Below are 15,977 nucleotides of genomic sequence, written 5' to 3' on the forward strand. Positions count from 1 at the left end.
CCACAAATTAAACCCTAGCATTTCTAAATCACTTCAGCCGCCACACTCCTCCTTTCCCCCCATCTCTCACGCCATTTCACTCCTCATCCTCCAAGTAGCTCTCGGCGCCCCTCTTTCCCTTCTCCCTTGCCGCCGGTCATCCTCCCCTGTCTCCAGCCGTCATGTTGCCGCCCCAAAGCCACCTTAGAAAGCTACAGCAGCTGCTGGTCGTGACCTCCAAGCAGTAGCCGCCTTTCTTTTTCTTGTTCTTGCAAGAGTTAGGCAAGACATCTTCTCCTCTCTTTAAAACCCAAGTATAGAGTATATGTTTTATTGTTCTTGGACTTACTATAAATTTCTCATGATTTGAAATGTGATTTTGTGTGTGTATGGGTTCAGTTTTCAGCAGGGCCAAGTGCTTGAGGTGTGGTCTTGTGCATTTAAATTTGTTAACTCGTTTATTGAGCTTATTTGAATGATTTACTAGCATCTAAATGAAATTTTGCATGTTGTGAATGGAAAATCAGAATATAACCTGAAAATTTCGATCCATTATTGTGTGTGAATTGTTGGTTTTAAGTCTCACTAGATGGTGGACAAGTTATTTAATGCATATGCTTTGAAATGATGTAAATCAAATCGAGTTTGTGGCGTTTGAATGGAAGTTTCTGTGTGAATGGATGAAAGGAGTGGAGGGGCTGATCATGGGGTGCTCATGGGATTAAACATATGTTTTTGAATGAGTTTTGGATGGATTATAGGGCTGGTTATTGGACATTTTGGTTGGATTGTCGGTTAGTGGAGTTTGAGGGCACCGGGCGAGCGTTTTGGAGAAAAAGATTGAACGAGCTAGCGCGGGGCAAGCGACTAGCTCAAGAACCCTTGCTGGTCATTTAGGGACCCTTAGAGGATGCTTGGGTGAGTTTTTGAGGTTTTAGGTTACAAGGAGTGAGTTCGGAAAGCCTTAGCGTTAAGGGCACCAAAGCTGAAATTTTTCACCTACGCGTTCAACCTCTAAAATTCAGTTCTGATGGGTACCTTAGCAAGACCTGGGCAGAGGATACCCATGATTTCCTAAGTGTGTGTGATGTTAGGGTAGTTTAGGTGCGAATTGGGCTTATTTCGGCTAATAATCGAGTAGGATATGTGCATTTTAAGTTAGACGTGCGTGAGCAGATTTTTCTAACAACTATGGGCTGTCCGGGAATTTAAATTGTTTGGGTTGTTCGGGCTTCCATTAAAGGTTGAATACTGTTCCTAGGTGTATTTTAAGATGCGTTTGAGGTGCCGGTTCAAACGAAAAGCCTTTTGAATTAAAATAGGATAAGTCATGGATCATACGGGTTAACCGCTTGAGATGGACCCTTTTTGGGCGTAACCTTAAGTGTAAGTAGAAAGCCCTTAAGCTGTGGGTGTTCACCTACAATCCAATCACCCATAAAAAATTATTTCATGCTATCTTTTGAGTTTCTTGTCTTCTAAAATTATTCAACCCCATTTATTCGCGTGCGTGACTTCAAATTTATTTAATAATTTAGTCCCGAAGTCTTAAATTAATGAATGCTTGTAAAGGTGATTGATAAATGTGAAAAGAGTTAATGAATGAAAAGTTAAAGAATGAAGTGAGTTGATTGTGACTTAGACGTGCAATGATGGGTCGGGGGATGCCCTGGTTCACTTGCCAAAATGAGACGTGTAGATCGGGGTCGGGAGACATCTCGGCTTCCCTACCAAATTAGACGTGTAGATCGGGGTTGGGAGAAATCTCGACTTCCCTACCAAATCAGAGGGGAAATGTGGGGCCGAGAAAAACTCGGTTTTCTTGCCGGCATAGTACTGTAGCCATTGATCGATCAAAACCATATTCGCAATCGAGGATCTAAAGTTAAAGGAAAGTTAAAGGTAAAGTTCAAGAAAGTTAAAGTTCAAGTGTGAGTAAAGTTCATGATTGTCATATTTAAATTACATATTGCAACGAGTCTACTTCGGGCATGTGTTGTGTTTCCTTCGCGAGAGTTCATCGTATACTTATTATTATTTTTAGTATGATGCATGTATTTTTAACCCTCGTTATTTCTAATACAATTTTGTTGGGCCTTTAGGCTCACTACTATGCTTAGTGCAGGTTAGACTTTCGTTGAGATCAACGGGCATGACTCTCGAGTGGACTGCGATGCGGGCACGACGCATCTCTCAGACTTATGCTAGTCTTCCGCAGAGTTTAATCGAATTAAAATGTTATGAAGTAGTTATTTTTTTTATTTGGCAAATATAAATGTAATGATTTTTAAGATTTGTTCTTGGTCTGTAAGGATTAAATTGTTAAATTATGGATTTTTGTGATGTCAAACTTTTTCCACTAGTTTCTCTTTCATTTTTTTTCCGTCTAGTTTATCTGTGATGTCGGTTGTATTTTTCTTGTATGTTTTCTGTGACATGTGGGTTTTGATATAAATAGATAGGTCATGCAAAATTTTTTAATTTTTAAATTCGTATTTTATTTAATTATTAATTATTAATTATAAGTAGAAGTCTAGGTCGTTTCAAATTCACATTCCGTCCATAGATCAGGACCAGTGATGGGGAGAATAACATGCTCATAACATCTCTTATATCTATCGACTTCATAATATGGATTGACATAATCCATTGGATCTTGATGCTTACACCAGATGGAACACACCGCATGTTGGCAAGGGATGCCTGTCAAGTCCCATTTTCTGCAGCTGCAAGAATTCATACCAAAGTCGACAGTGTGTTGACCAGATGGTCCATTGAATTGAAAGTGTGTATCATCTGCTTGTTGTGGGATAATTTGTGCCGCATCCATATATATCTTTGCCACCACATTTCGAATTTTAGGACAAATCTTGTTGTCCCTTTTGTGAGCTCTCTCTCTGTTAAGTTGAAATCGGACCATCAACAAATTTCGTATATTTTAAAACATTGGAATTATCGGCTTGTCTCTTGCTGCCAAAATGAAACTGTTGAAGCACTCAGACATGTTATTCAATAACACATCACACTTGGGGGTAGTGGCAAAATGTGACCTCGACCATTGTTCCTTTGGTTTCTTATCCAACCACTCATACGCCTTCTCATAAATATGTTTCATCTCCTCCATTCTATGTCAAAATTATGGTATTGTTGTTGATTTTGCAGCTGCCCAAAGTGCATTTTTAATTGACATACCTTTGAAACCATCCCTTTTCATGTTGGTGTGTAAATATCTCACACAAAAACGATTATCCGCAGCAGGAAACAAACTTTCAAATGTTGGAATTAGACCCTTTTGTTTGTCAGATATGAAGGTCCAACTAAATCCATCTCCAAAGCCTATGTCTGCGTCCAGGAACTGTAAAAACCACATCCACGAATCTTTGGTCTCTCTTTCAACCATCGCATAACTGATAGGGAAGATGTTGTTGTTGGGATCTAGCCCAACAGCTATTAACAACTGTCCACCAGTTTCAGTGTTCAGGAAGCATCCATCAACACCTACTAGAGGTCTACACGCTTGCTTAAAACCTTCTATGCACGCTGAAAAACAGATATACATGCGCTGAAATCTTGGCCCATCATCATCCTCAGTCAGTTTTAAGATAACCGACGCACTTGGATCGACACTTTTCAACTCAAGACAATAATCTCTGATCTTACTAAATTGTTGCGTGGTAGTTCCTTGTAGCAACTCAAGAGCTTTCCTCTTAGCCATATATGATTTCTTCCTTGAAATACTTAATTTCAAGCTATTAGAACCTGGTCTTGGAATTCTACGACGCCCAACTTTGAGTTCGACTTAAACTTTTTCACAAAAGTTTTTCCCAGCCAACTACAAGTAGCATTTTTATTCTTGCTATGCCAAAAACATCCCTTGTGTTCCGATTTGAAAGTCTTTATCTGCCAACAACTATCATGACCCTTTGGTGACACATGAATCACCCAATCACAACCTTCAACTGTACACCGACCCCTAAGCCTCTACTTATCAACATTAACAAACTTCACAGACTTTCCCCGTCTAACACAATGACTTTCAATTGCAAATTTAGCCTTATCTCTTGAGCTAAAAATCATTCCAACTTTCAAGTCAGGATTCTTTGCATCCTTGATTGGGTCGAAAATTGGAAATTTCTGGGATTTACCATCTCCATCATCAGAATCCAAATTACTATCTAAGTCATCATTGTCAACACAATTATCATCGCCTTCTTCATTCTGCATCCCAGCTAAAACATTATTAGGAATGTCTGGATTTACCATCACCACATCATTCAACATTCCCACATCATGATCGACATTACTGTCAAAAGCCTATCATCTTCCTCAAACTCATAATCACTATCATGAAACTCATCTTCTTTGACATTAACATCATCATATTCTGATCCACTTTCTTCATTTTCTGAACTTGTTGCACTATTGCTATCAATCTCATCATCACATTCATATGCTATATATATCTCGACTTGGTGGTTGGTTGGGATGTTATCTTTAATTGTCGATACCTCTGCATCATTCCCCAGATATCTGCCATTACTCGAACTAAGACCTGATTTATGCCAAAACACAGGAACCTTTGTGTCTTTGTAACCTAATTCCTCAGAAAATCCATACAAATGAAGCATTTTCATTTTATTTGCATCCACCCAGTCATAATATTCAACACTTCCCCCAATATATTCTTTCAATGTACTTGTGCCCTTCATTTTTCCATTATAATATAGTTTCAAATTAACGGATGTATCATCTCCAATGCTATCTGTAAATCAATACACAAATTCAAAGGTTTAGTCCAACAAATAGTTACATAAAAGAGTTTTATATAGTTAATCAATAATTAAACAGTACATATAAAATAACAAAATCAGTGCTAAATAGAATAAATACCATAGTCTGGGGTGAAACGCAAGATGCTTCTACTTCGTCTGGACATTAGAGATCAACAACAGTAGCTTTTAGTCACTTTAAACTACAAAAAATAACAAAATCGGTAGCTTAAGAAAAATCTATTTTGAATCAACAAAAAGAAAAACAAAATATACTTAATGGAATCTCGAGATCCCGTGAAATCTCACCACTAGATTGGGATCGGTAGCTTAAAAACTGAGTTACAAAGAATAAAAAACATAAAAAAACTTACATTTGCTACTCTCGAATTTGCTGGGTTCCTGACGCTTCCCGTCGCCGACCAATGGCCGGTGGTCCGATGGGGTTTGGAGCAAAGGGAAAGGTGGATTTTGGGGATTAGGGTTCGTTAATTTCAAAGAATGATGAGCTGAGGGCTTCGATTTGGGCGTATATTGGTGTTTCCCGATTCATGTGCCTTGCACGTGACTAATCTGTTATATCTTAACAGCAAAGTTGATGGCAGGGATGTATATTGGATATCAAAGTTAGAATAAGGAACATAAATGGCACCGAAATGTTTTGAGGGACATAAATGGGAAAACAATGGAACTATAAGGATATTTTAAGGTTTTATCCCAAACTTGGGAAAATAATGATTATTTATCCATAGCAGATTTTCTGGAGCTCTACTTCTTTAGTACGACACCAAAAATAGCTCAGAAAGTCTCACATGAAGTCTTTCATTTCATTAAACTCAGGAAGTCAGATATAAATGCTGAAAAATTTATTAAGGACCCTCCAGTAGAAGAAATTCTCCTGGTTGCCACCCTTAACGAAGGCGAAATCTCTACCAGAAGAGCATGAGGAATATGGGTCTGTCTCACAGAGATGAAAAAATTAAGGGTAATGTTACATGTACACAAAGTGTTACACGTTGAGTTACACATTGCACTTGAAATTACATGATTATCCTCCATGCATTTTTGAAAGATTATTTCCAAATAAAATGCAAGGATAATCATGTAATTTCAAGTGCAATGTGTAACTCAACGTGTAACACTCTGTGTACATGTAGCATTACCCAAAAATTAAAGTTTTCATTCAAATTTTATCAAAATTCAGTTAATGGATTTTTTCTCCTAAATATCATGACAGGAAAAACTACAGGATTTTCATAAGAAGCGTTTGGAAAAAAAAAAAAGAAGAAAGAAATATTCCGTGGTACAACAAGTTGATGGGGAGTAAAGAGATTCGTCGAAAATTTTGCAATATGACTCACAGTGGAAGATGGATAGAAAAAATCTTTCCAGATTGCCCGAATCAAAAGGAGCCATAGTTCGGGAAAGGTTTTCGACCAAGATCTGACCGAAAACATATCGCAGAGACAAGTATAAAAGGTGAAGGACCACACAAAAAGTGTTTTCTTTAGGGAACTCAAAAGTAAATAAATTCCCCGCAAAATTAAAAGAAACGTGTGACTCAAGCACCACTAAAAGGGGTGTACCACTCATGACCACCCATTAAAAGACGTTTCTAGCAATAAGTCATTAGCACAACTGAAAAGAAATAATGTAAGAAGGCATCTAAAAGTTTGAACTCTGGATTTCAAATCCGAAAGACACTCCTATAAATACCATGAAGAAGGAAGATGTATGTATAAATCATGCTCTTTATTTTTCTTCAAAATAAATTGTAATATTTTATTTTGAGTTTATGTGTGTTGTATTTTCCTCTACTATAAGTAGCTAAATCAGTAATATTATCCTCTACAGGAGGTAACTGATAAAATAATATTTAGTATGTATGAATAAAATTTCAGGTTCCGCCTCTTTCATGTTGATTTTATTTACAAATTAAGTCTATCACTATACAGGTACGGTTGAAGGAATCTATGACAGGAACCATCGGTTGCGACCGTGTGGTTAGGCTGTGAAGAACGGTCTGTAAAATCCGGTGGATACAACCCGACGATATTTTAAGGTATTATCTCTAAATTTTTACCATAAAAGTGCCTAAATATGTTGTTGGTTTGTACGAGGAAATACGAAAACTAAACACATGAAATTAATTAAGCATTAAAAATGCGGAAAATACACATTGAAAATATGAGCATGAATTTCTGGGTAAAAAAAATTGTAAACTTTGAACCTTGGAGCTTGATTGATAGTTGATAATTGAATTTGGTTGTGGTTATTTCTTTTATTGGTTTCTTCCATGAGCCCACTTCCTAACATTATATCTGTTTACCATCTCCTTCCTCTTTCTTGTACGATGGGACACGGCACTAGGCCTCGGCCTAATTCCAAAATTCCTGATTGAGCGAAATGATTTGGGCCAAACATATAACTATCGTGGCATAGCCCAAACAAAGACTTCGAATCACGCAAAAATTGAATGGAGAGATAATAAATAAATATAAATGCGCGACCAAATAAAAAATGGAAGATCGAAAACTTTATTACATAACATTTTATAAACGGGGTTTCAACTCAAAATTTGTGCTCTGGCTGGCATCGGAGCTTAAATACATATCGCCGCCGCGCACTTCCACCGTCCGATTACGAAATGGAAGCAATTGAGGACAAAACTGATCAGGATATCCCTTCTCCTTCAAGTGTCCCGTGGAAACACCGAATTTTCATCCCTACTTTACTATCAGGTATCTTCTTCAAATCCACCATTGATTTTGCTTAGTCCATGTTTCTTTGATACGTTTCTTCGTGGCTGTTCCACTCCTTGATTGACACGAATTTCAAAACTATATCTTTCACTCTACCTTTATGATTGAATGTGCTAAGATACTATCTTTTTGTTGCCCGTATAAATCAGGTGTTGCTGGAGGAGGAGTTGGGTTAATATCAAAGCATGCAAAAGTTATTGGCCTTTCTAAAACAGCTGCAGCTTATGCAGCTAATTTCGCAATTGTCACCGGCTGTTATTGCGGTAAATTTATTTTATGAGCCTTTTTATTCTTGGTGTTTGAATTGTTGTACTCTGAATTAGTGTTAGTCCACCTGCCTTTCAGTTACGTTTCTTGCAATGCAATCACCTACGCTCGTGCTTGGATTGATATTCTTGAGACCCTGAATTCAAATTCTTTAACTTGTTTCGTTTGACAAAATTGAAGTCTATTTCACTATATAAGCCAAGCAATTTCAATGGTAACTGTGATAGATTTCAGATACACCCATATAACTGTCATTTGAAATCCATCCCTAAATCAAATTCTTCCACCTCATATCAGATCCATCTATCCAATTGCAATCTAATAGTTTTAAGAAAAATGGTTTTGATATTAGGATATGCGTTGGATATGTTATCAAATCCATCAATCCAAGTGCAATCTAATAATTTGAAGAAAAATGGTTTTGATATTAGGATATGCCTTGGATTATTACCTTAATATGTGATTTGTGCATCATTTTGGCTTTCAGTTTTGTGTGTGCATGCGTTTATGAAGTATTTTTCTTGTTAAAACTCAAAAGTCCCATCATCTTCCGAAAAAGTGGATTCTCATTGTAGTTTTGAATCGGATAAAGAAGGGATTGATTCGGAGATATGTATTTATTTAATAAAGTTGTTCTTTGGAGCAAATCCGATTTATTTATATTTCTGAATATCCATAAGCTATCTCCTTTTTGGTCAGTCCAATAGTCCATATTATTAATAAATTTTGAATTATGATTATGTTTATGGTTGTTATGGGAATCACTATATGTATGAGTGTGTGTATTATATGTACATGTTGCTGTGTATATATTATCAAGGATTGCATTATTTTTGTAATACAAAGGTTAAGAGTCTCTCCATGTGTAATTGATTTCAGGCCCTAGAAACTCTTTTTGAGAAGACAGATAAGCTCCTTTGAGCTTGTTCTGGGATGGCTAACCAAGACCCCAAGTACATCAAGAGTCATAACCGTGGTCCAAAATTGTTGTCTATATCCATAAAACTGTGGACTTAGGGCCAAAAGGGTTGAGTCCCCAAAAAATTTTTATTTATCACTAAAATTGTTTCTGTAATGTCTCTATGAACTGATTAAGAGAAACAAGGAACACTTAATTTGTATGCCAAGCAAAAGAATGTTTCATTTGTTAGCTCATTCCACAAACTACTCATCTTAGTTCTTCAATTCACAGGTGCACGTGAATTTGTCAGGGTGAGTAGAACTGGAAAACCAGATGATTTGCTGAATTCAGTTGTTGGAGGCTTTGGCAGTGGAGCTATTCTTGGACGCCTTCAAGGTCAGAATCTGAAAATGAAACATTAAAATTTCCTGTTTGTATCAACTGATTTATGGCATTTTTGGATGTCCTTTGCAAATGAAAAAATCCAGGACCTCTCGTTCTGCTTTTGTTTTTCTTTTAGAACCACAAATCTCTACACCTTCCAAATAAAAAACCCTGCCTTTCCTGTACTTTTTTAAAATAGAAACACTGCTTAACAAAGCACTTTTTCAAGCCAAGTTCTTCTTTATCCAAAGTAGCTCTAATCTCCAGCCTTTTGAATTGCACGCTTGGTTGAATGCAAAACCTGCAACAAATTAATGTGGTACTTCTGGTATGTATTGGATTTGATGACACACTTTTCTAAAAAATTAAAGACATGCTTGGTTTCATTTGTTTGTGGTTTGCGTTTTTAATGAGCAAGGTCATGATGGGGATTAATTTACCGAAATTCCTAGGTTGGATTCAAAAGGAACTCTTATGTATAGTTCATAACAAAATATATGATATATGCCTTGTTGAGTAGAAAGAATTCGGCCTTAGTGTGTGTCATGTGTTGTTGCTTATATGTGATTACTATCAAAATTTGAGGTTTGGGATGTTGTACAGTTTAAAATATTTGAATTGTGCCAATATCATCAACTAAAAAGCAAGCCCTCGGTGCTTCACACATGTGAGGAGCTTTATTGACTCCAAATAGCTTCACAGCAATACGTTATGCATGATTGCATTAATATCAGCTTAGATTGGTTTTACTTTTAGTTCCAACTTCCTTTTGTATTTTTGGGGGTTGATTTTTCGCTTTACTATTCACCCCTTGCATAAATGCAAATTTTAGGGTCCCCTCGTTATTCATTCTAGCTTCTGCTCAAGATTTTGTTCATGGATATTCATATTTGATCTTGTTGTCTCATACATCAACTCTCTGATGAGAATACCTGAAAATTTAATCTCTCACCATGCACCAACTATTTGTCTTCTTTGTCTACTTTCCTATGAACCTGTGGTACAAAGAAGCTATATTACTCATGGAAAGAGACCGGTTTGTTAAAACTTGAGCGGGAGAGAGACGCATAAAGAGGGCAAATTGTACCATATTTTTCCTTTTAGTAGTATTTCCGACCTTCATGGCTTGGTGTACACTTGTATGTATAGCTCTTGAATGAGAGTTCATTTAACGGTTATCAGAATAATTACAAGCCTTTCTGGTGAACGTCTTAACCTTTTGGATTCATTCTAATTTTCTGTGTTCTGCATATTTGATTCTTGTTGATTGAATGATTAGTCACTTCTCTTGGTCATTTTCATTAGCCGGTCAAGCTGGTGCTGTTCGATATTCGGTTATTTTTGCTGCTGTTGGGACGGCTGTTGATTATGCTACAATAAAATTAAGACCTGTCGTAAGCGAATTCATGGATAAAAGCAGCGGTTGGTTCAAACTGCCGGAGTGGTCACCAATACAGGTACTCGATGATGAAGCAGTTGCTGCGAAACGTGCTCGGGAACAACAAATATATAGAACTGTCCATAATCTGAACAAAGAAGAATCATGATATATCTTTTAGTACCTCTTTGTTTGCCGTCTTATTTACTTCTGGTTTGGAATCCTGATCTTCTGACTGACAAGGGCTCGGCTCAATTCTTTACAACATTTATATCAGACATGTACCGAATCTTGTTTTACTTTTGTTTTAAAGTTGAGTTCACCAAAATACAAGGGTAATATTGATCAATGATCCAAAATTGATTTGGATATGTGAGGTTCACAAAAATATATGAGCTTCATATTGGCAAATTAAAATTGTACGGTTACACCACATACACCACATTTAAAATTAATTACACCACGTAAATTCTTTTATGCCCGTAATCCAATCCCTTGACGAACCATCCCATAAAACGAGAACTAAACAAATAAAATTAGCAGGTTCTTGTCCGACTGATAAGTAAATAAATAAAACTAGGCTGGATTATATAGTGATCGGCTGATAGCAGTAAATGATAAACGACATGCCAAAAACAGCTGATCACTAGGAAAGATGAATAGATATGTGGTGAACATGGGACATGGTTTACATTCAACGCCATGTATATGATCGACAAAAACCCAGATCAATACGACACTTGGAAATTCCATGAGTTAGTTATATCTTACACAGGCAAATTCACGAGACTAGTGAGACTAGAGAGACAAACTCGTGTGTGACGTGTCCCTTGGATCTTGTGTTGATAACAAAGTGCTCCGGATATTTCCTCACCAGAACGAGCAGTCCATACCATGGTTTTCCTTTTACTTCTGGACCGGAATAATCCTCAGATGTCAAGTATCTTCTCACACGACTGTGATGCCAGACATTACCGAATTGTTCCACCAACTGCACAGTAAAAATGCTGATTATTGAAGCCACATTATGTCGCCACTTGCCAACCATTAAACTTCATAGTATGTAAATTATTGAGCAAGAAAGATTTGCAGAATGACATCGAATCTCTGTTTGGGTCTTGGATTCCTCAGAGGAAAAGGCACTTCCTTGCTATAGCTTCGAGTAAAATTTGAAAGAAAAACTTCTGTATGCATGCTTCAATTTTTTGTGTGCACTATGTTATATTCAACTCCATTTAACATGTTAAACAGCTTGATATAGATACTGACTCTGATTGAAAGCCTTATCACTTGACTTCAAATCAAACCTAATAAACCTCATACTGCAAGTAAGCTCACAATCAACAAGCTACAGATACCATTTGAAAATATAATCCAGTAACGCAAAATAAATGGAAATTTGAATGGCGGTTAGAAATATAATGACAGGATATAACACATCTAATGTCCAAACAAGAAGACAATTGCCGATAAATTCAAACTCCCAGATCATTATTCACAGGTAAAACTGAGAAGAGTAGGGCTTAGAGTTAAAATTGAAGTTACTAGAGATAAAAAAACCTCATAATGAAGTTTATCCATAGGCATCCATTCTCCAGGACCACATAAATCAGACAATACTGTGGCCACTGACGATACAACATCTTTCTCTTCCAACTGAAGGAGCTGCTGGTTGTCAGCTTCCCTATCCACTCGCAATCTCCCTTCAGCCTTTTTATCTGCAAAAATCGAAATGTAAGAAATGGGATATCCAAGAGTCAACTACTATTAAACTTCAATTATTGTGGATTGATATAAGAGAGAGGAAAAATATCTTATCCCTCAATTGTAATATTTCTTCTTTTTTGAGTCATGGGTGGGGATTGTTGGGTTTCGAACCAATGAGCTCCTCCCACTTTTGGAAGGGAAGTAGGAAACAGTTAAATTTCGTTTTTTATTAATTACCTTGCGCTACCATCTTTTTTGACCCAATAAAATGTAGTTAAATGCCTAAAAGATCAATGAGATGGCTGAAGAACTTATGGCCTCCACGTTGTAACTAGAAAATTTAAACCAATCACAATCAGCCAGTTCTAATATATGATATCATCGGTTATAACATTATGGAATGGTAAATGCAAATTATGCACTAACTCTCATCATTGTGACAAAAGTTTACTGCTTGACAGTTGACTCAACCAAAGATATCTGAAGACATTAAAGCAGTCAAATTAACCATGTCAACTTGAGATCAAATAAAAAAATATATAGATATGGTTGATGGGATAAGTAAATTATCCCGCAGGATGGGAAATCAGGAATACAAAATTTCTACATAGGCTGTTTTAGGAAAGTTATGCATCGTCCAAAAACACGGAAACTTGTTTAGTTTTGGTAATTTAGGAAAAATCAACATTCACCAATGAATATCAGAAAGCATAGATCCCATTTCTAACTGGAACCCTTGAATATGGAATCCCTAAGCATGTCACTTCCCTGGGTGAGAAAGCTCAACAAAGTGGAATGTGCAGCGTCTGTTAAATGCAATTAACACATCAAACCACTACCCTAGATGTTTTGACCTAAAGAACTGAACAGAAGAGGTAACAAACAGGACAAGAAATGCTGCTTGTGGTGGCACAATTAGGAGCAACGAAGATGCAAAGTACTTCTTAATCATCTACTCAAATCCAAATACCCCAACAAATTATATATAAGATAATGGTTCAAGTTTAGCATACTCCAAATTTAGCAGGTCAAGATCTTGAACAGTCAACACAGACAAGGAGGGTAGCAAAAGGGAAAAGAAAAGAAAAGAAAAGAAAAAACAATCATTAATTAGAGCAGACTACTTAAAACCAGAAATCTAATTCCAGGAAAATTCTAAGATTATATCTGGAGACCTAAACATCCAGGTCAAGATGACAAAGGCAAAATTCAAATTCATGGTCCATCAACCGAAGCCAAAGAAAATAATTTGTTGGCCTCAGCTACTCATCATAGACGATAAACAGAACAAATCACTCGACATTCAAATGTCTGCCTGTGAGTCAAGAGTTCCACCATAAATCTTGATATGAAAATCAACTGCTTAATGCCTTCAGAAACAGTGTATTATGCCGGAGTCCAGCAAAATTTATCCATAGCTAGATTATTTAATTTGGGATCCCAAGGTAAAGATGGCAAATAAACAAAATATGATATGCAATATCAATATGCATTGCAAATTATACGCACATTTCAAATTGTAAAAGCTAGCGACGTGAAACTAAAATTCTAAAATCAAACAATGCAAATTTCTAAATTCATAGATTCACGTGGTAGTCCTTGTGAATTCACATATAATAAAAAGAAACAGCATAAATTTTAATGGAACAGACAAAATTGCAAGTAAAAAACTTACCTAATCGCCCTGAGCTCCCAGCCTTCCCACTAGAACCATATACATAACCACCACTATAGGAACCATCGACCCCATCACCTCTTTTCATTCTCTTGCCTCCGGAAGACCCATCATCGCCACCGCCAGCGCCTCCACCACCTTCCTCCTCGTTATACTCCTCATAATACTCACCCCTTCCCCTCCCCTTCTTGCCATACCCCATCCCTCCAACCCCGGAAGGAGGCGGCAACCCCAAATTATGCTGCTGACTCGGAGTAACATGATGATACTGATTCCCAGTTCCCCCCATTTGATAGTTACTCACATGGTGTCTAGGACCAATCGGCCCACCAAGAATGCTCCTGACCGGTAATAAAAAGTAAAATTCTTTGTCTCCGATTTGGAGCAGGTCCTGCGAGTCGAGCTTAACAGGGTTATGGCCAGGGAGATGCAGAACACCCTCAACGAAGCATCCGTTCTTGCCAAGGACCTCGAGGGCGAAACGACGTCTTTGAAAGTCATAGAAGATGCGAGCATGGTTGCGACTGATGTTCATTCCACCGCCGAGAGAGGAAAGGTCCACATCTACTGAAGACTTCTTGGAGTTGCGACCTAGGATTATGGAGTACGTCTGCATATAGTACTCAAAATCTTCACCTTGTAGCTTAGCGAACCCAGCCTCCACATCGCTGCCTCCGCTGCTCCCCATTGATTTGGATTCAGAATTGAGTTATGGTGTATTTTAGAAGGGGGAGGGGGGGAAATTAGGGTTTTGATTTTGGAATTAGAAATTTGGATTGAGATCGTGAAAGTAGGAATACTGAAAAAATGGCTAAAAAAAAAAAAAGGAATACATGAAAAAATATAAGGGTGAAGGGTGAATTGCCCTTAAATCCCTAAAACCAAAACACCACTTCTTGGTTAGTCTTTTGTTTATTTTGCCTCCTTGACTTTGATTTATTTTAGAGATAGCAATAATTCGGGTTTAAACCCGAGCCCGCATCAAATCCGTCCTGATAAGACAAATCTAGACTCGGATAAGTGGGTCCACACACGGATTCAAGACGATCACGGGTTTAGCCAAACCCGTCTCCAACCCGCCCTGTCCCGCAAAAGTATATATATATATATATATATATATATATATATATATATATATATATATATATAAATTTAAATATACATGCATATATAAATATAAAATATATATGTAATATTAATAATATATAATTATATTTTTATAGTAAATAATTAATATTATCTATAATTTGAGTGTATAATATTATTGAATTGAAATGAATTGATTTTATTATGATATGTTTAGTATTAAAATATATCATTATAATATTTTTTGGCTAATAATTATTAATTAATTACAAGTAGGGATGTAAACAAATCGAACGATTTGCGAGCTATTCGGAGCTCGGCTCGGTAGAAAGCTCGTTCGGTAAGCTTATCGAGCTGAGTTCGAGCTTGATTTTGAGCTCGACAATTTTCACGAGTCGAGCTTGAGCTTAAAGATGTTCGGCTCATGAAACATGTTTGTTAATAGACTGGGGAGCCTGAGCTCGGGCTTGGCTAGTTTAGGAGGCTCGCTAGTATGGGCTCGAGCTCGGCTCGTTTAGGAGGCTCGCGAGCTCCAGCTTGGGTTTGGCTCGTTTCGGAGGCTCATGAATATGTTCATTTAATTTATGTGGTTCTATCTAGTTTGAGTTTGAGTGGACAAATAAAAAAATATTAATATTAATGCAAATGACATTATTAGAACATAATACTTTTTCGAAATAAAGATGAATTTATAATATATAGGATGTAGTTTTTTATTTTAACTTTAAAATCACTGTATTAAAATTCACTTAACGAGCATGAGCTTTTTTAACGAGCCTACTAACGAGCCTTGCTTAACGAGCCCTAAAACGAGCTTACTAACGAGCCGAACTCGATCCAGACTCGTTTAATATGATAAACAAGCCGAGCCCGAGCCGAGATCGAGCCGAGCCCGAGCTTTTATGTATACTAAACGAGTCGAGCCCGAGCCTTATGATAAAAGCTCGGATCGAGCTTGAGCCGAGATCGAGCCCTTATTTTTGTCAAACGAGCCGAGCACGAGCCGATATTGTTCGGCTCGGCTCATTTACATCCCTAAATTTACAAGTTGATAAATTTTAAATTGTGA

At 37.1% G+C, this 15,977-nt stretch overlaps 2 protein-coding genes across 2 annotated transcripts; one reads left to right on the forward strand and one right to left on the reverse strand.

The window, feature by feature from the left end:
* Positions 1–7,180: 7,180 nt before the first annotated feature.
* LOC140891825 (uncharacterized) lies at positions 7,181–10,739 on the forward strand. The gene is made up of 4 exons (XM_073300485.1): positions 7,181–7,489; positions 7,660–7,773; positions 8,970–9,074; positions 10,368–10,739. The coding sequence occupies exons 1-4, from the start codon at positions 7,396–7,398 to the stop codon at positions 10,607–10,609; spliced, it is 555 nt and encodes a 184-aa protein (XP_073156586.1). The 5' UTR covers positions 7,181–7,395; the 3' UTR covers positions 10,610–10,739.
* A 283-nt stretch (positions 10,740–11,022) lies between these two features.
* LOC140891263 (FHA domain-containing protein FHA2) lies at positions 11,023–14,634 on the reverse strand. Its single transcript, XM_073299674.1, has 3 exons — positions 13,823–14,634; positions 12,001–12,158; positions 11,023–11,431 (listed from the first exon to the last, which is right to left on the reverse strand). Exons 1-3 carry the CDS (start codon positions 14,508–14,510, stop codon positions 11,222–11,224), a joined length of 1,056 nt encoding a protein of 351 aa, XP_073155775.1. The 5' UTR covers positions 14,511–14,634; the 3' UTR covers positions 11,023–11,221.
* Positions 14,635–15,977: the final 1,343 nt, after the last annotated feature.

Source organism: Henckelia pumila, chromosome 3, assembly GCF_033568475.1.
Source record: "Henckelia pumila isolate YLH828 chromosome 3, ASM3356847v2, whole genome shotgun sequence".
Classification (NCBI taxonomy): domain Eukaryota; kingdom Viridiplantae; phylum Streptophyta; class Magnoliopsida; order Lamiales; family Gesneriaceae; genus Henckelia; species Henckelia pumila.

What these genes read in the sequence shown, in the direction of transcription:
- LOC140891825 (XM_073300485.1), top strand. Translation starts at nt 7,396, where the DNA reads ATGGAAGCAATTGAGGACAAAACTGATCAGGATATCCCTTCTCCTTCA. An exon ending in TGTCACCGGCTGTTATTGCG is followed by an intron (nt 7,774 to 8,969) that starts GTAAATTTATTT and finishes TTCAATTCACAG; the next exon opens with GTGCACGTGAATTTGTCAGG. An exon ending in TATTCTTGGACGCCTTCAAG is followed by an intron (nt 9,075 to 10,367) that starts GTCAGAATCTGA and finishes CATTTTCATTAG; the next exon opens with CCGGTCAAGCTGGTGCTGTT.
- LOC140891263 (XM_073299674.1), bottom strand. Translation starts at nt 14,510, where the DNA reads ATGGGGAGCAGCGGAGGCAGCGATGTGGAGGCTGGGTTCGCTAAGCTA. An exon ending in TGGGAGCTCAGGGCGATTAG is followed by an intron (nt 12,159 to 13,822) that starts GTAAGTTTTTTA and finishes CGATTTTTGCAG; the next exon opens with ATAAAAAGGCTGAAGGGAGA. An exon ending in TGGATAAACTTCATTATGAG is followed by an intron (nt 11,432 to 12,000) that starts GTTTTTTTATCT and finishes TTTACTGTGCAG; the next exon opens with TTGGTGGAACAATTCGGTAA.